The sequence below is a fragment of the Carettochelys insculpta genome, chromosome 1, assembly GCF_033958435.1.
Source record: "Carettochelys insculpta isolate YL-2023 chromosome 1, ASM3395843v1, whole genome shotgun sequence".
Classification (NCBI taxonomy): Eukaryota; Metazoa; Chordata; order Testudines; family Carettochelyidae; genus Carettochelys; species Carettochelys insculpta.
The window spans coordinates 383,048,793-383,076,549 of record NC_134137.1 but is presented as its reverse complement, the minus strand read 5'-3'; the positions used below and the strand labels follow the sequence as shown (position 1 = coordinate 383,076,549).

At 43.9% G+C, this 27,757-nt stretch overlaps 1 protein-coding gene across 1 annotated transcript; it reads right to left on the bottom strand.

The window, feature by feature from the left end:
- Window positions 1-107: 107 nt before the first annotated feature.
- LOC142007574 (guanylyl cyclase-activating protein 1-like) lies at window positions 108-27,757 on the bottom strand. The gene is made up of 4 exons (XM_074984265.1): window positions 27,560-27,757; window positions 14,421-14,570; window positions 9,182-9,272; window positions 108-3,080 (listed from the first exon to the last, which is right to left on the bottom strand). Exons 1-4 carry the CDS (start codon window positions 27,755-27,757, stop codon window positions 2,953-2,955), a joined length of 567 nt encoding a protein of 188 aa, XP_074840366.1. The 3' UTR covers window positions 108-2,952.

Sequence of the window (27,757 nt, the reverse complement as noted above, 5' to 3'; positions counted from 1 at the left end):
TAATGTTCTTCACTTTTGAAAAATACTATAGTTGAAAAAATGTATATTTTTCATTTATTTTGAAAAAATTACTTCAGTTAAGAAGCTAAGCAAGTGTATCTGCTAGTACAAACATAAAACTAGTTTTGTCTTCTCAAACTGGTGATCACACATTCCTAGCACTTGCTCACATTTCTAACAATAAAAGACAGTCATGAATGGGCTTAGATATACAGAACTTTTTATTCTTAACTGTACAAAGAAAGCCAAATATTTCCAAAAATCACTTGCTATTTACAAATAATCCCCATCCCCTCAAAACAACAACAAAATGTCCTAATAAAGGCACTTGCCGTGCATGCTGCATCAGTCACAGGATGGACTGGACACAGAGACAACAGGCCAACAGTAAAATTATCGAACAGAAAAGAACAGAAATAATGTGTCTAAACACAGCACCATCTACCTGCATCTCACTAAAGCCATGTTTTGCCCATTGTCTTCTTAGTGCAAACATTCATTGATTGTGATGGATGCTGAGAAAAGAGGTGAGGTAAAGCGAATAAAGATGTCAGTTGATTTAAAGATTGAAAAAATAAGTACACACTTACAATAGTCTAAATTAATATGGAGTCTGGGTTGTACAAGGGTATCTGTGTTTGGGCACATGACAAGAGTATTATATATACTCATAAGCACATAGTACTACTCCGTACAAGACACAACAAGCATCTGTAACTATTTAGTGAAATCTCTTGAAGACTGTCAGTATGTATGGCAAGTTCCTTAGTGTCATATAAAAGCAAAACTTGATTTCCCTACTGCAGCAAATGATGGCGTGCACCTCTTCCTATCTATGGGTCATTGATCATTTGGGACTCTCCGGTGCAAGAGCTCAAGGTCGCTAGGAACACTCTGATGATGCATCCTACCCTGTGGCTATGTGTAGACTAGAGCAATTTGTTGGCAGAAGTTTCTGTTGGAAGACAGCTTCTATCAACAAATCGTGTCCAGACCACCAAAGTGGATCAAAAGAGTGATCTGCTTTGTCAACAGAGAGCGTCCAACTGCCTGGCCACTCTATTAGCAAAATGGCCACCTGGAACAACAGCAGACAGGGTTGTCCAGTGTTCTGGAGGCCTTTTCTGTCAACAGAAGTCTCCCCCGGAACATCCGGACTGACTTTCTGTCAACAGATCTCTGGCGACATTGGCATTCTTCCTTGTGACAAACGGGGTACAGCTGGTGACAAAAGTGCTGCATTCTGTCAACAGAACACACTTGTAAATCTGGACGCTCCACAGGTTTTATCGACAAAATGGCCATTTTGCTGACAAACCCCCTCTAGTCTAGACATAGCCTGCTTTCTGTGACATTCAGTGGCACCTAGCCAGAAGAACAATTGCAGCATTGCTCATAGGAGCCACCTGGGCCCCAGATTATAAAGAAAAGCAGTAAATATCCCTTGCAGAGGAAAAGTCATGTATAGCAGAGTTTGAAAAAAAAATTGTGCCCCGAGTTTACTGGATTAGCAAAATCCAACATAGTGAACAACAATACCCATCTGAGAAATGCCATGGGGGTTGACTTTTCACACATTGAGAAGAAAACAAAGGAGGACTTGTGACAAAGGGTTGGTTTAATGCATTTTCTGGCTGTCCTTAGGCAAAACAAAGAGATCTGGCTCTGAGATACCAGAGCATGAGTGCCTGTTTGGTTCTCCACTCTGTTATACCAGCGGCTAGTCAGTTGCCTTCAGTAGGGTAACAGTGTGAGCAATCAGACCATAGCTTCAGGTGCAAAGAGGATAGACAGGTGTAAAGGGCACCAAGAGTGCTTCATTGCTAGGATACTGCTTTGGATTTCTAAGCTGGGTAGAGATCCTCCTCTCTTGCAGTATGACTGCATTCAGCATTTTCAATCAGGCAGAAGAGTTCCATGTTCTGGCAAAAGCTTCAAACAACACTAATAATGGTGTCCAGTGCAGTTTGGTCTCTGGGAGTCAGCGGAAAACAGGACCCATCATCACTGCCCGTTGTACAGTGCTCCCCAAATGACGTCAAATCCACTAGTATGTTATGGGAAGGTTCTAGATGGATTGTGGGGCCTTAAGCAAACATACACTTTTCTTGGCCTGTGGCAATTGCTCCTATCCTATAGAGTGGGTCTGGCTCCCATACTCGGCATTGTGACCTCGTGGATAGAGTCACAGCACTTCTCATTAAATTTGGTTTAGTTCCTTCTCCATCAGACTGGGCCAAACCTGAGTGGCAACACCTCAGGGCCAGTTCAGTAAGACAGGAACCATTAGTGGTGGGCGTTAGTGGCCTACGATGGTCTCTCCACTATACCAGACGGGAAGGTATCAGAAGTGAAGGTGAATATATATAAAGGGGGTGAGTCATAAAAAGATAAAAATGCAACTGATGGGTCATCTTAGTAATGAGTTTGTGAAAACACAGTCTTAGTGGTTAATCTGTTTCTTCTACGTAGTGAACTTTGTGTGAGTAGGGCCAGTTCAGCTGGGCTGTCTATCTACAGCACATGTGCATCTCACTCCACCAAGAAGGGTGAAATGCTATCATGACCATGCAATCTGCGGCAGGACGAAGGGAGAAAATTGTGTGCTTGGCTGAGGGCCAATCAAATAGCAGCATTCTGAACTACAGTTGTGTGTACATGTCTGAGTTGCAAAATTTGTGCAAGTACACAAGTGCAAAAGAAAACACACACACAGAACTGTCTCTCCTTCCCTCTAAATCCCCATACCATATCTGTTTTATTCTCATCACATCTTCTTTACCTAGTTGCACACCCATCCACATGTGATGAGCATCTGATGAAGTGAGTCTGTGCTCACGAAAGCTCATGCTCAAAACTTTTCCGTTAGTCTATAAGGTGCCACAGGACCCTTCATTGCTGTTACCCATCCACAGTCTCTTTCACATGCCTCTCTCTCTCTCCCAGATGGTTCTAGACACTGTGCCGCCGGATGTTGATCATGGTCACAATATGTGACAGATCCAAGCTCTTCATCATCACCTCCATGAACTCCTCATCTTTCCTGGCTCCTTCCACAAACTCTTCCAGGGAAAGTTCACCTGTTTCAAACAGAGACAGATGACACCAGGGTCACTCTCATTAATGTCTGGAGCAGAGAAAGGTGGGAATAATTGCCTCCTGCCAAATCAGCGGCAAACCCTCCGCACCCCATCGCAGCCTTCAGAGCCACTGCTCAGAAGTACCTAACAGTCTGCCCATTTAAGCCATCGGAACTGGCAGGTCTGGAGCCTCCTTTATTTCCATACAAGTCTGATTTTGCCTCCTGTGCCATGCAGAAGGGAAGTTCTATTGAGCAAAATAGGAAGAGTCATGGGAAGAATGCTCTAAAGAGTGATTGGTCTGAGTCTCTCCAGGCTACTGTGCCCACCTCTGCCACTGCTGGGCTCCTGCCCTCTCAAGCTAAGAAGCAAACAGTGCACAGCAGCAGCTTAGAGAGGTTCCATGGAGGCAAGGCAGCCAGCAGATGCATGGAAGTGTTCAGGGAATTTGCCTCTTTTGAAATTCACAAGGAGGCAACTTAGCAGGACTTATATCGGGGAAGAGGAGAGAGTAAGAGAGGGAAGACCAGAGGAGAGGAGGTCAGAATATCTATTTAAGCTAAAGTGACATACCTCTTTTTTGCTTTACTGCCTGCCCTGGCCCAGCTAACTTTTTATTATACCACATTCCAATTCCCTCAGTCCCCATTTACCTGGGACCCTGGTTTCCACCTCTAATTCCATTTTTTCTCTTGACAAATTTCTGGCACCAGTTCTACATCCTCCATGAACACTGTCATGAACGAATGCCTGTAAAGGGTTAAACCCAGAGAGAGGGAGTTCTCTGTTGGCAAGTAGCCAGGTGAGCCAAAAAAGAAAGGAGAATTTTTGAATTGAAGCAGTTGCCTGCTGAGAGGGTTTTTGTGTGCATAGCTGAAAGAGAGAAAGACACAGAACTGTTCAAACCTGAGCAGGCTCAAAGAATTCAGTAAATATCCAGGCCACAACGAGATTTGGGCATATAAATATGTAAGTACAAAGAAAATGTTTAGTCAGGTGTGATCAGGGTTATTCATTTATTTATTTTTTTGTTTTTAATTTTGGGTTTGGTGTGGGACTTCTTCTTAGGCTGGCTGATATACCCTCTCCCCAACCTACATTGTAGCTTTTAAACTGGATCTCCAGGAAGTAATTCTCTGTGCTTTAACCTACATTTTTTAGTTGCTCTCTAACACCCAGAAACCAAGTATGCTTTATCACATACATATTTTGTTTTGTTAACAAATCACCTTTTTAAGGCAATTATTTTATTCCTGTGTCCTAGAGAAGGATCTGTGTATGTGCATGCCTAAGACTGAAAGGTCAGCTCTCAGACTGCCATTTAATTTTCTCCTCTTTGTTTTCAAGTTCCCTCCTAAGGAGAAGTTAAGAGCTTGGGTTTACCACACAGAAAGACATCTCAAGTGTGTCTTCCTGGGTTTTGAAGGGTTTTTTCCCTTCACATGGGTGATGGTGATCTTGAGAAACTTTTAAGCAGAATCCTAGAGAGGCAACATATTTTTAAAGACTCTTGTGTGGCCCCCAACTTCTGCACTCAGAGTGTCAGGATGGGGATCATCTTCGACAAACACAGGGACTGTATCTACATGGGCACAAATCTTCGAAATAGCCATATTTCAAAGATTACTAATGAGGCGCTGAATATTCAATTCAATTCAGTGATCGGGATAAGGAGATTTCGAAAGGTGTGGGGTCCTTTTGAAAAGGACCCGTGTAGCTGTGCCGAGCCATGCGCTTTCGAAAGCGGGGCTTTCGAAGCGCCACGGCCAGAAGTGTCCTAATGCTAATGAGGTGCTGAATATTCAATTCAGCGCCTCATTAGTAATCTTCGAAATGGCCATTAACATGGCCATTTCGAAGATTTGTGCCCGTTTAGACACACCCAGAGGGAACAATTGGATTTTTGCCAGTACCTCCCTCTCTTGCCTCCAAAGGCTAGATCTGATGCAAGGCTGAGTGCTACAATGTTTGCTGGAGACAGAGAGATTGCTGCTGGACTCCAGCAACACAGGAATTGAAAGAATGGATCAGACTCATGGCTCACCTATTCCAGCATCCTTTCTCCAACAGATGTTTATAGTGAAGAGACAGGAAACCTCTCATTAGGTATACAGCACTAGAAGGGAGCTGCTTGGTCATCAAATCTCTTCCCTGAAGTTACAGGAAACCCTCGCATACAATCTCATTAATAATGTTTTTCAAGATCTATGTATTTATAAAGCCCAAACAGAGCTGCTTTCTGCCTTGCTTTTGCTAGGGTGAAGAAGCCAATTCTTTTAGCCTCTTCACATGAGATGTACTCTCCATTCCCAAGTCATCCTGCTAGAGCTTCTTTGTACCTGCTCCAGTTTTTGAATTCATATTCTTAAATGTGATCAGAACTGTACCCAGTTTTCCAGATTGCTTCCAACACCTCATACAATGCCATAAATATTTCCTTCTCTTCTCTCCTGGGAGAATACCTTGCCTGATACATGCTAGGATCACATCTGATTTTTTTTAAATGGCCTCATTACATTGTGGCACTTTACTAATACACACAACTCTTTCTCATTCTCTGTCATGTCCTACTGTTGACACCCCCACTCTAGCCTACAGTAGAAATTCTTGTTAGTTTCTATGTACATGATTTTGCACTTTGGGAAACTACAGGACACTCTGTCAACAGGAAAGACTCCTCCTAACCCCAAACAGAGTGTCTGAAGATTTAGGAAAGTTTATAGCTCTTTCTGAATTCTTTTGTTAGTATTCACTGTTGTAATTATGGATATGCTTGTTATCCATATAGTCATCCAACACTTCTTGAAGTCACTGTTCTAACCTTGGCATGAGACAGGTCTATATTTTATCACTCAACATCAACACCTTTTAAAATGTTAAACTCTTTGCCAGGTATAATATAGCCCACAAGCTTGGGAAAACTACTAGGTCCTCTGCTACCTATTCAAAAATATAAAACCTAGTGGCTACGTCTACACTAAGAGAAATCTTCAAAATAGCCATGCTATTAAGGCACATGCCGCCAGCCACAGCACTTCAAAATTGCTGCTTTTTGCTCCTGCATGGCTCATCCAGACAAAGGTCCTTTTCCAAAGGACCTCAGCAATTTTGAAATCCCCTTATTCCATAATAAGGGGATTTTGAAGTTGGCAGGACGCTTTCGAAAAGGACCCCTGTCTGGACGAGTCTCGCAGGAGCGAAAAGCAGCAATTCTGAAGTGCCACAGCAGGTGGCATGTTAATGAGGCGCTGAATATGCATTTCAGTGCCTCATTAGTATTCTTCAAAATGGCCATTAGCATCGCTATGTCGAAGATTTCTCTTAGTGTAGACATGGCCAGTGTGACAGAGTGTGATACACTTGTATCAAACAGTGAATGCCTTTTTATTTTGTAAACCCCATGTTTGTATCCTATGTTAAAAATACAAAACAACAAAAACACACACACACACACACAAAAACAAACAAACCACAAATGCCTGACTTGGACTTGGTTCGTCTGTTACAGACACTGCTCCATTCAGGAGGCACATGGGACATCTTGTAAAGGAGAATCAAAGATAGAGCCAGTAGCCCTAACCCTAACCCTAGCTTTGAAAACTGTGACTTGTCTAGCTCAGGGGGACAGTGTTCTTCTTCATGACCCTTCACAACAGGGACTGGCATTTCCCAGCTAAGTACTTGACAATTAGACTCTTAAATTGGGATAAAAAATAAACCATTAACCATTCAAGGTACACATTACTTTTGATATGCTTTCTAATTGTTAACTATTCAATGTAAACATGGTTTTTAAATTGTTACCACAGTTACATATAATAAAGTAATTTTTGCGGTGGAAATTAATTGTTCTCTGAGTTCTTATCTGGGACCTGCTGCCAGCCTGATCAACTGTGTAGTAGAGCCCATTTTGTGGCAACACTATCACTGAAAGAATAACAGAGAGGTAGCTGTGTTAGTCTGTACTCCAACAAAACAAAGCGGCAGAAATATAGCACTTTAAAGACTAACAAAATGATTTATTCAGTTATGAGCTTTCGTGGGACAGACCCACTTCTTCAGATCAAAGTGGGTCTGTCCCAAAAAAGCCCATCACCAAATAAATCATTTTGTTAGTCTTTAAAGTGCTACATTTCTGATGCTTTGTTTTGTCACTGATAGACCTAACTGAGAAGCTCAGTGTTCCCACAGAAAGGTGGAACTCTGAAGGACAGGTGTAAGCAGCTAGGAACTTGAGAGGGCTGAGATACTTGTTTTGGGATCTAAGGCAGCTGAACTACTGATCCCCATGTCTCAAGGTAGGGTGAAAGACACATGTGCTCCACAGAACAGTGGAATGGTAGTTCACCAAACAGGGCTGCCCAGAAACTGGAAGCTCTCTCTGTGACAGAAGTATCCACACTGCACTTCTGTCGACAGCGTTACTCAAATTTTTGAGAGATAACACTATTAAGGCAAATGCAGAGTTCTGTCAAGACTCATGACAGAATGCTTTATGTGCATAGACGCTCCCTGAGTTACATTGACAGAAGGCCGACAAAATTCTCTAGTGTAAACACAACCATGGTGTGTACGTTGGAGAATACTTTAAAGTCCCAGAGACTGGAACAGTGAATCAACTTTTCCCTGACCAGGTTGATTTAGGTGCATGTGCATCCAAGAGCTGGGCCTACTCTTTTCATACTTGTGTCCTTCCAGGGGGCAGTAGGCCAGGTACTGACTTTGTAGCTCAACACACCTGAACTACCTGGAGTAGATGGACTGAAAAAAGTGAAAAAGCTTAACTAACATAATACTGGAGTACTAGTCAGGACTCCACTTCCCCAAGACAAATGCTCAAAAGCTGGAATTGGCCTAGTCATGGCACATTTGCTGGCAGGTCTGACTTTCACTTCCAGACTTGCTCAAATCATTCTACCCTCTCTTCTACTGATGTATAAATCTTTTCTCTGCCCTTCATTGTTTGATCACTTTTGTGGCTTCATATTGGAGTTTGTTATTCTCACAGGCTCCCCAATCAATTACATACAGTTAAAAAAGTTGCCCATGAACTCACTGCTCTACCCTCTCGGATCTCAAACTCTTCATCCTTCTTGCTGTTCTTCCCATCTTCACTATCCCCCAAACCTTTCTCCACTTACCCTGGTAAACATGCAGGCTGTGTCTACACTACTCCTCCCTTTTGGAAGGGATATGTAAACGCACTGGATCAAAAATGCAAATGAGGCACTGATATGAATATTTGGCGACTCATTTGCGTAATGACAGCCACTTGCTGCTTCAAAAGTGCTGCTTTCGAAATTGAAAATAGCCATGCAGATGGGGCTGTGAAAGGAAGCCCCTGTTTTGAAGCCATCCTTCTTCCCAATTTGTATTGTCAATCAACAGCATTCAGAAAGGGAAGGATTAAATGAGTGCGGCACAGAGATAAGGATGTGTGAGATCTTATCAAAAGATAAGGGAGCATAAAGTTAGAAAGAAGGATACTGGAGGACACTGTGTCCCAGAGTACTGCTGACAAACTAAAGCAGTGTTTCTCAACCAGGGGTTCGTGTAACAATGCAGTCTTCCAGGGGGTACATCAACTCCTCCAGATATTAGCCTAGTTTTACAACAGACTACATAAAAACACTAGTAAAGTCAATATAATCTAAAAATTCATTCAGACAATGACTTGTTTCTACTGCTTCTTATGCCTTACGCTGAAATGTAGTATTTCTATTCCAATTAATTTATTTGATAATAAGAAAGGCAGCAAGTTGTCAGTAGTAGTCTTCTGTGATATTTTTGCATGTTTTTGTAAGTAAGTAGTTTTAAAGTGAGATGCAACGTAGTGCTATGCAAAACAAATCTGACTCTTGGAAAGGGTCAATAATCTGGAAAGGTGGAACGGTACTTGTTTCATGACTTCAGATTACCTTGGAACCATGTTTCTTAATCGGTAGTAGCATGCTCTTAGGAGTACATGAGAGAAGTCTGGGGATACTTATCATTTTTTAAAAAAAGGGGTACTTTATTAAAAAAAAAATTGAGAAACATTGAATTTAAATGTGAGAGGCCAGAGGATGAGCTAAATTAGAGAGAAGAGGCAGGAATCTCACCATCGCCATTGACATCAATCTTATTGAAGACTCGGTTAGTGAACTCCTCAGCACTAGTTTCATGATCACAGCCATTAATAGCACGAATAGCCTAGAAGAGAAGAGCAAGAACTGAGAAGCTGGCTCAGAGTTAATCTGCTGCCATCCTGGGACCATAGGTGGGACTGACCACACACCTCAGTATGCAAGCTCAGACTATACAATCACTTGCAAATGGTTTATGAGCAAAGATGTCTCCCCATTCCCTCCCACTGCTTCCATGGGAAAAGCCTGAGTAAACCCACTGTCCCTCACAGCATTACCTGAAGGCTGATGGATGGAATGGGCAACTAATTGAGCTCTCTGAGCATGCCTTCCAACAGCTTCACATTCCATTCATGCAAGATACGTGAGTACTAGCTCAAGCGCCTACGAACAACTGACCATGAATCAGACAATAACAGAGGCAAGAACCCAATCACTTAGGACTTTACAAGTTAAAATTCAGCCCTTGAACATAAGCAGTTTGTTCCAAGGACAGGCCATGGAGCACTGGCAGGGGTGGGATGGGAGGGTGTTTCACATTCTCTCCAGAGGTAATCTTGCTGGATCAACAGAGCACTATCTGCAATTACTCATTGGCTGTGGCCACAGTTGGCCAAAATTTTGAAATGGCCATATTAACCGCCAAACCGGAGGATACTAATGAGGCACTGAAATGAATATGAATATGAAATGAAAGTGCTGCTTTCGATCGTGCACCGCTCAGCTACACGGGGGTCCTTTCTGAAAGGACCCCGCAGACTTGAAATCCCCTTATTCCTGTCAGCTGATAGGAATAAGGGGATTTTGAAATGTGCGGGGTCCTTTCAAAAAGGAGCCCCATGTATCCAAGCTGTGCATGATTGAAAGCAATACTTCTGAAGTGCCGTGGCTGGCATCATGCTAATAAGGCGTTGAATATTCATTTCAGTGCCACATTAGTATACTCCGATTTAGCCATTAGCATGGCCATTTTGAAATTTTGGGTAACTGTGGCCACAGCCATTCATGTTAAGATGCACCCTCATAGAGTGCTTTGTGGTAATCCAAATACAACCATCAAAGGCTTGGATAAACATAGGGAGGTGATGCATCCAAAAGAAAAAGTTTGCAAACCTTATGTCAAGTGCAAATAATGAAAAGCACTCCTTGAAAAAAAATGGTTACTCACTGTTCTGTTGTGCTTTGAGATGTGTTGCTCAAATCTATTTGAACTAGGAACATGCACGCATTCAAACCTGTTGGAATGTTCTTCCCTAGCAACTACTAGTCAGGTTGGCTGGAGAACCCCCTGAAGTGGCACCTATGCAGAGCCTAAATATGACAAAGCTAATCTGGCACCCAATCAGTTTCTTCTTGCCATCCACTCAGACTGTGGGGCACGAGGGTGTATTTTGAATAGATATGGGCAACACAGCTTGAAGAATAAGAGTTTCAATGGTAACTATTTTTTTCTTTGAGTGCTTGCTCATATCTATTTGAGTTAAGTGATTCCAGTCAAAACCCAGGAGGAGAGTCTGAGTCAACATGTGGCAGACTCAAACAGCAGATGTGAAGGCTGTGTCTGGTCTGGATTGCTGCACAGTAGCATAGTGAGACATGAAGATATGTACAGAAGACCACATAGCAGCATAACAGATTTCCTTGAGAGGCACGTGTCCAGAAGCCAGTTGAAGAGGTCTGAGTTTGCATAGTGTGTGCTGTGACAGGCAGTGGGGGAACTTTAACAAGACCATAACACATCTATATACACAGGATGTGATCCAGGATGAGATGCACTGCAACGAAACCAGGAGTGTCTTCATGGGCTCAGAGATGTCCACAAAGAGCAGAAGGGCTTGGTCCAGTCAACACAGAAGGCAAGAGCCAGCCTCACATCAAGAGAGTGCAGCTGCTGCTGGGAGCCATGGGGTTTAGGATAGACAACAGGAAGGAAAATTTCCTGGCTAGTATGGAACCTGGAGACCACTTTCAGCAGGAAAACTGGGTGAGGGCAAAGTTGGACCTTGTCCTTATGCAAAACCATGTATGGGGGCTCTGATATGAAGGCCCAGAGCTCACACCCACTTCTGGCAGAGGTGATGGCCACCAGTAAGGCCACTTTCCAGGAGAGGTATGTGAGCATGTGCACACTTAACTCGAACAGATATGAGCAAGCACTCAAAGAAAAACAGAAGCTATCAAGATGGCTCTGAGCAGGTTCCATACAACATAAGATACTGTCTCAGAAGTGCCCAGCATGCTCATTCTGAGGATTTTAATTGTCTCATTTTGAGTTCGAGAAACTTTTTAGCAAGCTTCTTCAGTCTTTTACACTCTTTTTTCTAAAGCTGAGTGTCACCTGTTGTGGTACCCTTCTTGCCCAAAGAATGTTGCATAAATTCATACTGTGGTCACGCTTACCTACTGACCTCAGTATTAGTATATTTTAAATCTGGTATGCTACTTAAAACTAGTTAGCCAACTGACTCCCTAACTGAACCCAGATGTCTCCAAAGGACTACCAAGGGAAGGGTGAGCAAGAGTGGGTGAATTCAGGATGTTTGTTGTTTTTATGGGCCTGTACATCCAGTGCATTTCTCATGCTATTAAAGACAAAGCAGTGATGCTTTAGAACTGCAATTTCAGCTAGCAAGGGATGTGAAAGGTACCGAGAAAGGTTTCTACAGTTATGTTAGCAGTAAGAAGGTGATCAGGGAATGTGTAGCATGCTTACTGAATGGGGTCGTTAACCTAGTGACAGATGATATGGAAAAAGCTGAAGTACTCAATGTTTTTTGCCTCTGTTTTAGACAAAACCAGCACCTAGACTGTTTCACTGGGCAGCACAGTTATGGGAATGGGTGGGGGGGGCACAGCTTCAGTAGAAAAAGAACAGGTTCTGAGCTATTCAGAAAAGTCGGATATACACAACTACATGGGGCCAGAGTTAATGAATTCAAGGGTGCTGAGGGAGTTGGCTGATGTGATTGCAGAGCCATTGTCCATTATCTCTGAAAACTTGCGGCAATTGATGGAGGTCCAAGGCAACTGGAAGAAAGCAAAAGTAGTACCCATCTTTTAAAAAGGGAAGAAAGATAATCTGGGGAATGACAGCCTCACCTCAGTCCCCATAAAAATCATTTAGTGGCTCTTCAAGGAATCCATTAAGAGTTAGAAGCAATCAGTAATAGTTACCAAGGATTCACCAAGGGCAAGTCATGATGGACCAACCTGATTGCCTTTTGAGATGGGGTAACTGTCTCTGTGAATATGGGGAAGCTGGTGGATGTGATACACCTTGACTTTAGCAAAGCTCTAGATATGGTATCCCAGAGTATTCTTGCTAACAAGTTAAAGAAGTAGAGATCAGATAAACGGACTGTATGGTGGATACAAAGCTGGTTAGATCATCAGCATCAATGGGTAGTGGTCAACGGATCGAGATCTGGTTGGCAGTCAGTATGTGTTTGCTCAAAAGGTCTGTTCTGGTGTTTGTTTTATTCAGCATCCTTATTAATGCCTGGATGAGGGGATGAATTGCAACCTCAGCAAGTCTGCAGATGACACTAACCTAGGAGGAGAGAGAGATATACTGGAGGGTAGGGATAGTGTCCAGAGTGACCTAGACAAACTGGAGGATTGGGCCCAAAGAAATATGATGGGGTTCAACAAGGACAAATGCAGAATCCTGCACTTGGCACTAAAGAATCTCGATCACTGCTGCAGGCTGGAGATCGACTGGCTGAGCAGCAGTTCTGCAGAAAAGGACTTGGGGATTTCAGTGGTTGGGAAGCTGGATATGTGTTAACTGTGTACCCTTGTAGTCAGATAGCCTAATGGCATATTGTGGTGCATTAGTAGAAGCATGGCCAGCAGATCTAGGGAAGTGATTATTCTTCCTTATTCAGCATTGGTGAGGCCACACCTTGAGTATTACGTCCAATTCTGGGGCTCTCCAGTGCAGAAAGGATGTGAACACATGACTTATGAGGAGAGGCTGATGGATTTGGGTTTATTTAATCTATAGAAGAGAGGAGGTGATTTGACAGCAGGATTTAACTACCTGAATGGGGATTCTAAAGAAGATGGCAAGAGGCTGTTTGCAGTGGTGACAGATGATAGAATGAGGAGCAATGGTCTCAAGTTACAGTAGGGGAGGTCTGGATTGGATATTAGGAACAACTATTTCACCAGGTGAAGCACTGAAATAGGTTACCTACGGAGGTGGTAGAATCTCTTTCCCTACAAGTCTTTAAGTCCTGGCTTGACAAAGGCCTGTCTGGAATGATTTAGTTGGGATTGGTCCCACATTTAGCATGGGGTTGGACTCAATGACCTCCTGAGGCCTCTTCTAATTCTATGATTTCAGAGAGAGTGTGTTTGAACTATGAGGAAGTCTGGAGGTGTCAGCGTTGGCAAAAACAGTTCAGTTGCAATGTTTCTACCCTAAAGAGGGGTGGTTTGATAAATAAACTGCATCCCAAATGCGTGTCTAGAATCCCAAGGTAGAGGCAAGTGTCTGGACTCAGTTCAGACTTTGGCTGCTTAAAAACATGAGATCCAGTAGCTGGAACATGTAGCAGGAATCTTGTGAGTGGCCTAGAGCGGGATGTGCAAAATGGAGGCAGGCCTTCTCAGGTGGGGGTGCAGGGGGCATGAAATTTCATAACAGGTGCACAGCATGATTGGCTGCTGGACCTTAGGCTCATCCATCTCATTAAAAATATTGAAATATGTTACTGTTTTTATATAGGTGTATTCACTTTTACATACCAATTAATAAAGTGTTTACATTCTACATACTTTTTCTTGAGCATGCTGAAAGAAGTTTTTTTTTTCCCCTCCATACGAAAATAATCAAAAGTTGCATCAGTTTGGATCACATGAGACAACTTGGGGGGCCCTATTACTTGCAAGGACAAAACATGGGGCCTAACTAGTGCTTTTCTGTTTAAGAAAAGCTTCCCACCCAATCCCACCGCTGTGGCTGCTGAGATGCCAGTACTTAGTACCAGCACAAAAAAAACCACTGGGCCCGACATAAAAAGTTTGCTCACTCCTGGCCTACAGGATACATTATACTGAACAAGTAACAGGGAAAGCTGCCAGAATTGAGGGCGGAGACACAACAAGTATCTTTCTGGACTCTTTGCTGCTTCACTAGTGAGATGAGATTCAATATAGGCATCTCACTGATTTACAGAACCAAAGTATAAAAAAACCCCTGTGTTATCACCTTAATGATGTTGAGCAGTTCATGACGGTCAATGCAACCATTGCCATCCACATCATAGAGCTTGAAGTACCAACGCAATTTCTGTTCCATCTTTCCCCGGAGAACTAAGCTGAGTGCAGCCACATACTCCATAAAATCAATATATCCATCCTGTAGGAAAAAGAAAGGTAACATGACAGCTTGGGTTCACAAGAGAATGTGCTGAGAGAGTTTGGCTAGTGTTTCTGCAAGGTTGGGATTAGAAAAAAAGTGTAGCTAAGAGCCTGAGCACCAATAGCTTGGCATTAGCTGAAAATACCTGGCTTTTATTTAAATTGGGAAGCAGAAACAGGCAGCAGACTGGCCCTGTTCAGCATACATGCAATAGATATGGGTCATCTTCAGATTCTTCTACAAAATGTTTCTGAAACACTTGAGAAAAACAGATTCCAGATAGTTATCATCTCTCACTTATTTATAACAATTTCCTCTGATCGTTGCTTTCCAGATGTGCAGTTCTCACAGCACAAGTATATGAACATGTCCTTCTCCCAACAAGCCATGACTGATTAGGGGGCATGAGAGCCAGCTCCAGAACACTAGCTGGTTAGAGGACTGGGATGACATCTCACCCCTGACTTTGTGCCATCAGCTCTCATTGTAGGAGAGGAATGCCAGTTCAGAACAGGAGTTCCACTTTTCCAAGTGGTTGTGTCCATGCCAATCAGTTTGCACAGAGGCTGAACTGCAGATTAGAGCCACAGGGCTTACGCAAGAGCACACATCACTATTGTTACTGAAGGGAGGAAAAAGAGACCCAAATTTATCTTGAATCTGTATCAGTACCTGCATTGGTTAGGCTATCAGCTTAAGGAGCAGGGTAGGGAATATTCACAGGCAAGCTAAAAGGATAGCCCATATGCAGAAGAGCCCTGATCACTGTGGCCTCCATGAATACCAAACACCACACAAGGCAGCAGAGACTGGAACTTGACATTCCAAGCTTGCACTGGAAAGGGTAGAAGGAATCCTAATTTGGAATTAAGAAACTTGGGCCAGAAACTTGATAGGACTCCTAATTATGTTAGAGACCATTCCTCTGTATATTTAGGCATAGGGGAACAGGTTGATTGTACTGTTGCTAAGGTGTAGGGAGGCCTGGATGACTTTCCTTATGGGCCCCTGAATGATCCTTTGTACTAAATGAGGTTGGCTCTACCCAGCCAAAATTGTTGGTTTACAGCTGAGTGCAGCAATTTCTGGTATCAGAGAGGTAGCCGAGTTAGTCTGTCTCTTCAAAAACAAGAAGTCCTGTGGCACCTTATAGACTAACAGATATTTTGGAGCATAAGTTTTCGTGGGTGAACACCCGCTTCGTCAGATGCATTGGGGACGGGGGGTAGCGTGTTTCAGAGGCGGATTTAAAGAGGGGGTCTCAGAAAAGGGGTGGGCCAGAGCTGACAAGGTCTATTCAGTCAGGGTGGATATGGTCACCTATTGGCAGTTAATGTGGAGCTGTGAACATCAAGAGAGGAGAAAACAAGACAGTTCAGTCAGGGAGGACGTGGCCCATTGTCAGATGCTAATGTGGAGGTGTGAACATCAAGGGTGGAGAAACTGCTTTTGTAATGGGCCAACCACTCCCAGTCTCTGTTCAATCCTTCATTGATGGAGTCAAATTTGCAAATGAATTGTAGCTCAGAAATTTCTCTTTCCATTTTATTTTTTGAAATTTTTTTGTAGGACTGCTACTTTTAAACATGTTAGAGTACCCAGGGAGATTGAAGTGTTCTCCTACAGGTTTTTGTATGTTACCGTTCCTGATGTCTGACTTATGTCCATTTATTCTCTTATGTAGACACTGTCCAGTTTGGCCAATGTAAATTGCACTGGGGCATTGCTGGTACACGATGGCATATATTTTATTCGTAGATGTGCAGGTGAAAGAGCCCCTGATAGCGTGGTTGATGTTAGGTCCCGTGATGATATTACTGGTCTAGATATGTGAGCAGAGTTGGCAGAGAAGTTTGCTGCAGGGATTGGTTCCAGGTTTAGAGTTACTGTGTTGTATTCTATAGTTGGTGGTGAGAATTTGTTTAAAGGTTGGCAGGCTGTCTGTAGGTGAGACAAGCCAGCCTCCTAAGGTCTGTGAGAGTGAAGGATCATTGTCCAGGATGGGTTGCAGATCGCTGATGATGCACTGGAGAGGCTTTACTTGGGGGCTGTATGTGAGGGCCCATGGTGTTCTCCTGTTTTCCTTGTTGGGCCTGTCTTGTAGCAGGTGGCTTCTGGGTACCCATCTGGCTATGTCAATCTGTTTCTTCACTTCTTTAGGTGGGTATTGTAGTTTCAGGAAAGCTTGGTAAAGATCTTGTAAATGTTTGTCTCGATTTGAGGGATTGGAGCAAATGCAGTTGTACCTTCAAGCCTGGCTGTATACAATGGATCATGTAGCGTGCCCTGGATGGAAGCTGCAGGTGTGTAGATAAGCATAGCAGTCCGTGGGTTTTCAGTGTAGGATGGTATTTATGTGACCATCACTTATTTGCACAGTAGTGTCCAGGAAGTGGATCTCTTGTGTGAACTGGTCCAGACTAAGGTTGATGGTGGGGTGGAAACTGTTGAAATCACAGTTGAACTTTTCAAGAGCTTTTTTCCCATGGGTCCAGATGATGAAGATGTCGTCAATGTAGCACAAGTAGAGAAGGGGAGCTAAGGGACGAGAACTGAGGAAGTGTTATTCCAGGTTAGCCATAAAAATCATAGAATCATAGAACAATAGAGCTGGAAGAGACCTAAAAAAGCCATCGAGTCCAGCCCCCTGCCCTAAGCAGGACCAAACCCATCAGATCAGCCATGCCAGGGCTTTGTCGAGGCGAGACTGAAACGCCTCCAGGGATGGAGACTCCACTACTTCCCTGGGTAGACCATTCCAATGCTTCACCACCCTCCTAGCGAAAAAGTTTTTCCTAATGTTCAACCTGGACCTTTCCAACCACAACTTGAGACCATTGTTCCATGTTCTGCCATCCATGACCACTGTGAACAGCCTCTCGCCAGCCTCTTTGCAACCTCCCTTCAGTAGGTTGAAGGCTGTTATCAAGTCCCGCCTCAGTCTTCTCTTCTGCAGACTAAACAGTCCCAATTCCCTCAACCTTTCTTCATAAGCCATATGCTCCAGCTCCCTAATTATTTTGCTCGCCCTCTGCTTGACCCTCTCCAGTGTATCCACATCCTTTCTATAAACGGGGGCCCAGAATTGGACACAGTACTCCAGATGCGGCCTCACCAAAGCCGAATAAAGAGGAATAATCACTTCTCTGGATCTACTGGCAACGCTCCTCTTGATGCAACCTAATATGCCATTAGCCTTCTTGGCTGCAACAGCACACTATTAACTCATGTCCAGCTTCTCGTCCACTACAACTCCCACATCCTTTTCTGCAAAACTACTACCAAGCCAGTTGGACCCCAGCCTGTAACAATGCTTGGGATTCTTCCGGCCCAAGTGCACAAGTCTGCACTTGCCCTTATTGAACCTCATCAGATTTCTTGCAGCCCAGTCTTCCAATTTGTCTAAGTCAATCCGGACCCTGTCCCTGCCCTCCAGCGTATCTACCTCTCCCCCTAGCTTAGTGTCATCCGCAAACTTGCTGAGGGTGCAATCCAACCCCTCACCCAGGTCATTGATAAATATGTTGAACAGAACAGGACCCAGAACCAAACCTTGGGGCACTCCACGAGAAACTGACCTCCATCCTGACATCGAGCCATTGATCACTACCCTCCGGGCCCGACCTTCTAGCCAGCTTTCTATCCATCTTACCGTCCACTTATCCAATCCACATTCCTTTAACTTGCCAACAAGAATATTGTGGGAGACCATATCAAACGCTTTGTTAAAGTCAAGATAAATCAAATCCATTGATTTTCCCCTATCCACAGAGCCAGTTATCTCAAAGTAGAAACATGACTTGCCCTTCATGAATCCATGCTGACTATACCTGATCACTCTCCCCTCCTCCAAGTGCCTCAAAATGACTTCCTTGAGGAGCCCCTCCATGATTTTTCCAGGAACTGATGTAAGACTGACCGTCCTATAGTTCCCTGGATCATCCTTCTTCCCTTGTTGGCATACTGTGGGGCCATGCGGGTGCCCAAAGCAGTGCCACTGATTTGAAGGTATAAATTGTCCTCAAATCTGAAATAGTTGTGGGTGAGGACAAAGTCACAAAGCTCTCCCACCATTTGCACTTTGGTCTCATCAGAGATAATGTTCCTAACAGCTTGAAGTCCATCTTCATGTGGGATATTGGTGTAAAGGGCCTCTACATCCATGGTGGCCAGGATGGTGTTTTCAGGAAGGTCACCAATGAACCGCAGTTTCCCAAGGAAGTCGGTGGTATCTTGAAGAAAGCTGGGAACGCTGATAGCATAGGGTCTGAGTAGGGAGTCCACATATCCAGATATCCACATAGCCAGACAATCCTATAGTGAGAGTGCCAATGCCTGAGATGACGGGGCATCTGGGATTCCCAGGTTTATGGATCTTGGGTATAAGGTAGAATAAACCTGGTTGGGGTTCTAGGGCGTGTGTCTGTGTAGATTTGTTCCTGTGTTTTTATAGGGAGGCTCTTGAGCAGATGCTGCAGTTTCTTTGTGTACTCCTCAGTGGGATCCTGGGACAGTGGCTTGTAGAATGTGGTATTGGAGAGTTGCTTTGCAGTCTCCTTTTGGCAGTTTGTCCTATTCATGATGACAACAGCATCTCCTTTGTCAGCCTCTTGGATGACAATGTCAGTGTTGTTTCTGAGGCTGTTGATAGCTTCTGGGTACACCTCTCCATGTTCATAACCCCACATTAACTGCTGATAATGGGCCATATCCACCCTGACTGAATAGATCGTGTCAGCTCTGGCCCTCCCCTTGACTGAAACCTGCTCTTTAAATCTGCCTCTGACACTCCCCCACTCATGCACCTCATGAAGTGAATCTTTGCCATCAAACCTTAAGTTCCAAAATATTTACTTCTGGGTTTACTTTCTGTCTCAGAGAGGACAGACACAGAAGTGAGGGGAACAAATGGGATCACCTGTGTGGAGATCAGAGTCTGGATCTGGATGCCATGCACTCTAATATACAGTGACGTCACAGATTTTAAGGCCAGAAATGACTACTATGATCAAATCTGATTTCCTAGATAGTGCAGACCATAGTTATTACAAACTGATTCTTTCATCAAATCCCTAGTGTCTGGTTGCAAGAGAGGTATGGAGGTACTTAGTAATCATCCAGGGGTACAACTCATCCAGATATTTGCTTAGTTTTATACCCATCTACATAAAGAGCACTAGCAAAGTCAGGGAGGATGTGGGACCCTTACTGGATGATAGAGGTAACCTTGTGACAGACGTGGGAAGAGCTGATCTACTTTGTACTTTTTTTGCCTCTGTCTTCACATACAAGGTCAGCTTACTGACAATACAGAATGGGAAAGAGGTGGGCAGCCCTCAATGAAGAACAGGTTAAGAACTATTTAGAAAAGCTAGACATACACAAATCCATGGAACTGGACTTAATGCGTTTGAGGGTACCGAGGGAGCTGGTAGATGTCATTGCAGACCCTTTGGTCATTATCTCTGAAAACTTATGGAGATTGGGGGACATCCTGGATGACTGGAAAAAGGCAAACATAGTGCCCATGTTTCAAAAATGGAAGAAGAAATATCCAGGGACCTACAGATTGGTCGGCCTCACTTTAGTCCCCAGAAAAATCTTGGAGGGGGTCCTCAATCAATCCATTCTGAAGCACTTGGAAGAGAAGAAAGTGATCAGGAATAGTCAACATGGATTCACCAAGGGCAAGTTATGCCTGATCAACCTGAATGCCTTCTATGACAAGATAACTGGCTCCGTGGGTGTGATATACTTCAGCAAAGCTTTAGTCTCCCACATAATTTTTGTCAGGAAGTTAAGGAAGTATGAATTGGATAAATGGACTAAGGTGGATGGAAAGCTAGCTAGATCGTTGGGCTCAAAGTGTAGTGATCCATGGCTTGATACCTGGTGGGCAGTCGGTTTCAGGCAGAGTGCCACAAGGATCAGTTCTAGGGCTGGTTTGCTCAATATCTTTAATAATGACCTGGTTGAAGGGATGGATTGCACCCTCAGAAAGACTGCAGATTACACTAATTTAGGGGACAGGTAGATACCTTGGTGGTTAGGGATAGAGCTCAGAGAGACCTAGACAAATTGGAGGATTGGGCCAAAAGAAATCTGATGAGGTTCAACAAGGACAACCGCAGAATCCTGCACTTGGGATAGAAGCATCCTAAGCATTGTTTCAGTCTGGGGGCTGACTGGCTAAACTGCAGTGCAGCTGAAAAGGACATGGGGATTACAGCAGATGAGAAGCTGGATAACAGTGTGCTCTTGTAGCCAAGAAGGCTAATGGCATATGTGGGGGAACTGGAGTAGCATTTCCAGCAGAACTAAAGGACTGATTTTTCCCCTTTACACCACACTGGTGAGGCTACATCTGGAGTACTGCATCCAATTCTGAGCCCCCTGATTACAGAAAGGATGTGGATGTATTGGAAAGGATCCATCAAAGGGCAATGCAAATGATTAGGAGCTGGAGCACATGACCTATGAGGACAGTCTGAGGGATTTGGGCTCGTTTAGTCTACAAAAGAGAAGAGTGAGGGGAGATTTGATATCAGCCTTTAATTACCTGAAGAGGTTCAAAAGAGGATGGAGAGAGGCTGTTCTCAGTAGTGACAGATGGCAGAACAAGGACTGAATGTCTCAAGTTGCAGTGGGGGAGATCTAGCTTGGATATTAGAAAAAACTATTTCACTAGGAGGGTGATGAGGCACTGGAGTAGGCTACCTAGGGAGGTGGTAGAGTCTTCATCCCTAGAGGTTTTTAAGCCCTGGCTTGACAAAGTCCTGGCTGGCATGCTTTAGTTAGGGTTGGTCCTGCTTTGGGCAGGTGGCTGGACTCTATGACCTCCTGAGGTCTCTTCCAGCCCTATGATTTTAAGCTAGGCAGCCTCCTAGACTGGGCCCAATCCTTCCCTCTGTTCATTACTAGGTATTTCAGTAGGTAGCTTTCATGGTAAGGGTCTCCTAGCACCTGCAACTACCCTATTGTTTGTTTTCCCACATTTATCTCTTTTGCCCAAGGTGGGAATTCTTTGTGTTTAGTTCTAACTTTCCTCACTTTGTGCTTGTCTACACTAGCCCCCTTTTCAGAAGGGGGCATGGTAATCAGCCTGAGCAGGGAATGCCAATGAGGTGCTGCGATGCCTATGCAGCACCTCATAAGGCTAATTCTCACCATGGAAACTTCAGAGTTAGCAACTTTTGATATGCAGGCAAGCTGTGTAGTCACGGGCACAGCAAAGCACCCGTGCAATTTTTTGGGCGTAAGGGCACTTCGAAGTTGCGTGGGTACTTTGAAGCTCCAGCAAGCTGTGTAGCTGTGGGCACTTCAAAGTTGCTAACAAGTCCTTTGAATGAAAACTACAAAACCCAAAATGAGTTTCACAACAGGTAGCCTGGCCACATGTCTTTGTAGAACCAACCACGGTTTGGGCTTACAAGAAAAACAAAACCATTTAAAGAATCATGTTCAAAATCTGCCTTCTGACTTATGATGTTTGGAAGATCAGGGAGTGAGAGTACATTAGCCAAATGTGAGTTTTTCAGCCTTTCAGTTGAATTCTTGGGCATGCAATTTCTGCTCAGGGCTAAGGAAATCACAAGAGAAAAAAGAAAGCAGTTCTTTAAGTGCCACTGTCAGAGAACATGTCATAGTTATGTTTATTTTTAGGAGAGCTTAACTACTATGGTAATTTAGTGACAATATTGGCACCTTTATGTAAACTGTTATGAGAAGAAACGGAAATTGACTAAAGTATAATTGTGCATTTAAGAAAGCAAAAAAATGGCTGACAGCCAAAGTTCTTACATACTTTGATGTTTTACTACCATTGAAATTGGCTTGTGGTATTTCATCTCATCAAGGCGGGGACAGTTCTATCTAATATTTTTTTCATAATGGCAAGGAGAAAACAATTTACTTTGTATCACAAACACTCACCCCTCCTAAGAAGAACTAGGTGCAAATACACTGTGAAACTCTCAGCGTTATCTCTGGAATTCAGACATTCCATACCTGTCTGTATAATAAGCGTTTTACTTTGCTGACAGATCATTGCCTGTTTCAGTACAAAAACTGAAAGTAACATGGAATTCTGCCAGTACCTCTTTGTATGAAATGCTGGGCATTGCTACTTTCAGCTCACTCACGTAATATTCAATTCTGTAAAGGAACTCAGCACAGAAATATTGTTGCACCTGCTATTCCTAACCTCTCATCAACCCAAAAGCGTGAGTGTTTTATCTTCATCTGATTGATCCATTACCCATTACTAGCACAGACAACAAAGAAACTACTAAGGAAGATGTTCTTTCTATGGAGAAGGGAATGGTTCTATGAAGGATAGCCTTGGATCAAAGAATCCTCAGTTGACACAATGTGTAACATGCAACCATGAATTATTTGTAAATCAGAGTTGGAGCTTATAGGGAATGTGAGTAATCATTCCATAATCATTTCATTCTCAGGTTTTGGAAGCCCTTCATGCAGACCAGTTTGGCATTGCATAGGCTGAGCTCCAGCCTGAACAAGGAGTGTGCTTACCTTGCCAGTGAGTGGCAGTGCCTGGACTGGCTGGCCCCATTCACAGCTGGGCTGCAAACAAGCTGCTGGCTGGAGGGGCTGAGCTTCCATCCTGAACCTGCCCCCACAGATCTCATTTCCCTTAAAAAAAGGAGAAGGGTTCCCCCTCCACCCCACCGCCCTTATCTCCCACCACTACTCTACTCCTGCCCACTCCATTTCTGACTTTGCTTTCTGTCAGCTAGGGGGAGCTGCCGTAACTTGAGCAGATACAACCAGGGAAAAACTTTGGGACTGCAGAAAGAGTTTGCAGGGGGAGAGCAAAATCTTGGACCTTTTTAGATATTGTAAAAACCCTGTTTGGACAGATATTTAATGGCTGAAGAAGAGGATATGTCTGGGAAAAAGAAGGACGTATGGTAACCCTAATTCTAATATCCAGAGCCACAAAGAAGTCAGCATCTGGAGTCATAAATGACTCCTCAAAGAGCTGCATGCGGCTCTGAAGCTGCAGGTTGCCGACCCTCTCACCTAGAGATAATAGGATGTAAAAGGCAGCTGTAGCTTGAATTGCAGAAAAGACCCATTGAGCAGTGTATACTGGGTTTTGGAAGATTTAGAAACCCTATCACTTCCAATGTTTACCAATTAGGCTGTGGAAAGCAACAGAGCATACAAAACAATCCTGAAGTTGCCCAGGCTATGGACATGGGAGGAATGGATTAGACGGCACTGAACAGAGAAGTTCTAAACAAGGAAAGAGCTAAAAAGTGAGATCTAGAAATTAATGAGCTTTTCCTGTCCTGCCTAGTCCAAGGAGAGTTCTCAGAGTCTTAAGCTGTTCAGAAAAATTAGTTCCCAAGTTGCCCCAGGATAATCCTGGTATTAGGTGAGACACTTATGTAATTCAACTCTTCACACTAAGAACTGATTTGTTACCACTATTAACCCATCTGCTTTGCCTTCTCTCTCTCATGTCTATAATACCAAGTTAAACATTCCTGCACCCATGACAATCACCTCCTACACACAGCACTTAGCCTTGCACTGCTTTCAGTACCCAAGACTAACCAGCATGTCTCCTCATTCCAGTGCATGGGAATAGTACAAGACTTGGATGACCTAGGTTCAGGTTCAAGGATGTCTGGAAGAGGGACTTGAAAACTATCAATGCTGACACTAAAAGCTGAAAAGATGAGGTAAGCAACAGCTATATTGTTGGACTCTGCTGCATCAGGGATTCAAAGAAACTAAAGAGAGGTGGTTGAAAAAAGAAAGCAAAGAGAGCAAACAGACATGCATAGTTAGCCTCAAGCATGAGTCGTGCTGACTTCATCATGTAGCTGTGTACTTTATGCCTGCATTATCTATGACAAGACTGTCACCCGAGAACTGGACTTTCTAGCCACTTGCAATGTTGCACTGTAGCAAATAGTAACTAAAAAATTTGATGCTTGCTTACATCATCTTTCAGGATGGATGGTAGCCATTTGCTACAAAGCAACCATGCTCTCTAACACAGCGTTTCTCTAAGTATGTTCCATGGAACACAGGTGTTCCGTGAACAACTCACAGGTCTGCCATGAGCATCTGACACTTTTTCTGAGAGCATACACTGAGGGTATATATTTTCTGTTATTAAACCCACATACAATGTTACTTCTTCATTGCTATGATACCTGATTAAATGACTGCATTTTGATTTTGCTGTATATGTCGCTGTTTGTTCGTTTTGTTTTTGCTCAGACAATTTTTTAAAAGAACATTTTCATAGGTGTTCCACATTAAAAATATTTCCATGATCTCAAAAAGTTTAAGAAACACTGCTTTTACATACCTACATGAACTTAACACAACAGATTAGAAGGGAGATGTTGTACACCCACTTTGAGATGGGAGGTCAGCTGTACTGACCTATCAAATTACATTCTCACCCATTGTTCCCAGATTGTTATGACTTTATTTAAATACTCAAAGGTGCCCATTGAAAGAATTAATATCTATTGCACCACCCAGTGCTTCAACACTATACAAGTTGCACCTCCCTCGTCCAGCACCCTCGGGACTTGATCTGTCCCAAACAAGGGAATTTGCTGGACAAGGGGAGGTCCGCTGTCTCTTCCCCACCACCCCAGCCCTATTGGTCCCCTCACCTGCAGCTGGCCTCATGCCACTGGCCCTGACCCTGCACAGCTGTGGCTACAGCCCCAGCCAGGGAACTGGTAAAAGCCCCAGTTGGGGAGCCAGCCCCAGCCAATACAAGCCCTGCCGGGCAGGGAAGCCCACACAGGAAGCTGCCATGGGGAGCCAGGCTGCCGGCTCCAGCCCTAGGCAGGGAACTGGCATGGGGAGCCAGGCAGCCAGCTCCAGCCCTGGGTAGGGGAACCAGCACCAGGGACACTAGACCCTGGCCTTCCCAGCATAGGGCTGCCAGCCCTCTTGTCATTGGGCTCCACCAGCTTTTCTTATAGTAGCCTTTCAGCCAGGGCTCTCTGATCCAGGAACATCTGTGGTCCTGCCAGATGATGGATGTTGCCAGATAAGAGAACTCTGGTTTTGAGAGGTGCAACTTGTAGTGCCAGGCATTTTGAAGTACAGATAACTCTCTAAATGCGCGATTTTGAGTTGCACTTAACTCGCATCGATGCAAGTTAAGTGCAACTCATAACTCCGCTCCCCATGGCCCTGGCTCAACTCCCCCAACTTCCTGAGGTCCCGGTTCACCACCCGCACATGGCCTTGGTTCAACCCCCCTCCCCCCAGCCCCAGTTCAACTTCCCATGGCCTGGGCTCACCAATCCCTTGCGTGGCTCCAGCTCAACTCCACGCTCCCCTGCAGACCTTACCCACCCCAGGTTCAGCCTCCCTACCCCACTCCCATGGCCCCAATCCACTGCCATGCTTAACCTTCCCCAACTGCACCCCTAACCCCAGGTCTTTCTGCTACTTCCCTGGCTGCAGAACGTGTGTTCTACTGGGGATAAAAGCTGCCCCCTCAACCTACGTGAAATTCAAGTCATGTGAGGGTGCATGGAAACGTATGTATAATATTCTAATAACCTACTGAATACCCCCACTTCTTCACCTGTTCTCAAAGTCCCAAACAATTAAAAAAAAAACAAAACAACTCTGGAAAGGCAAAGGATTTGCATGAGCTGCCTTAATATTTTTGTGCTGTCCTGCAAAACAGTTTCCTATTTACCATGGTCACCACCCTGGATGTAGGACTGACCTGTAGAGTTTAGGATTTTAGTGATTCTTTGGGACAGAAAAAAAAAAAAAATATAATGTGGAGCCCTCAGCTCTATACTGCTGTACAGGAGAGCAGCTCCTCATCTCCCTCAGCTTGAGCTTGATTTACAACCATTTATGTTTTCAATGCTATTGTCACAAGGAAGGGAGCTAGGGAGATGCTGTTTTCCTGAATGAAAGCAGACAGCTACCTTTACATGTTGAGACCCACTGAATCAATGGCTCATGACTTTGCTGTTCTGGCCCCCAAATACCTCTGGTGCTTTTCAGTTTCTAGAAAATCCACTGAAAATTGATTGTACTTCCCAAAAATGCTATGAAAACAAAAGGGCAAAGTATGCTTTAGGCACTCTAAACAGAGTTGACACCTAGAGAAGTACTTAGAGCTGGTAACTTCTGCAAGCCTTTCTGATATGATCCCATTCCTCTAGAGCATACTCTTTCCTACTACCACAGAGGTAGCCACATGGGATGCATCATCCTTGCAATTGGTGGTTTCAAGCAGTAGAAAGGAGTACTACCCTGTGTCCCAGGTGCTTCGAACTCCACTTCTCTACCCTAAGCTGGACCCCTTACACATCAATTGCCAACAGTCTTGAACTGCCCTATTATATAAAGTTTACAAATACATTTATTTTATAATCCTGTATTGTCAAGTGATATCTTATACTGGGCAAACTACAGGACTGTAGTACAAGGGCTATAAAAGACTGATTCAACCTGCACCCACGCCCTACAATGCTCTTTGTCAAGTAAAGGAGATGCACTGAAGCTTATGGAAAGCACTTGAGAAGATTTATTATGCAGATACCAAACTCAGAGCAGACAGAAAATGAAGTGCCATAGCAGAAGATACAGGAACCTCTTACCCCCACAGATACAAAAAAAAAAAAAAAGTAAAGTACACAACTTCGCATTCCTACACACTATAAATACATAAGATCCCTGAAATAAATAAATCCTGTCAGAGCAATGAAGAGTAATGTTACAGCCAGGCTCCTATCTCCTTTTCAATATTCCAAACTCCATACCTCTCCCTAAGACACATTTCTTACTTTCAGATGTTTTTAAGTCTGGTACCCTTGCTTTAAGGCACTCTGCTGACCAAAATTTGGAAGAAAAATAAATCAGAGATGCCGTCATGCCTCCACTAACTGGGATACTTTGGTTTCTTTGTGAGCAGCACAAGTTTGTAAGTTTTCCACAGGGTAAGAACATACCTTATTCATATCAAAAGTGCGGAACATCTGTTCAATGTACTCATTGGCTGCTGGATCCAGCCCCCGAAGCCCAAAGAACTGCTTAAATTCATGTTCAGTCAGCTGTCCTGATGGACACTCTGTCATAAACTTTTTGTACCAATGGTGGATCTCAACAGCTTGCAGGTCATCTACTGTGGAACTGCCACTGTTCCCCAT

What these genes read in the sequence shown, in the direction of transcription:
- LOC142007574 (XM_074984265.1), bottom strand. Translation starts at nt 27,757, where the DNA reads ATGGGGAACAGTGGCAGTTCCACAGTAGATGACCTGCAAGCTGTTGAG. An exon ending in GCACTTTTGATATGAATAAG is followed by an intron (nt 14,571 to 27,559) that starts GTATGTTCTTAC and finishes TTTTTCCTACAG; the next exon opens with GATGGATATATTGATTTTAT. An exon ending in AACTGCTCAACATCATTAAG is followed by an intron (nt 9,273 to 14,420) that starts GTGATAACACAG and finishes CTTCTCTTCTAG; the next exon opens with GCTATTCGTGCTATTAATGG.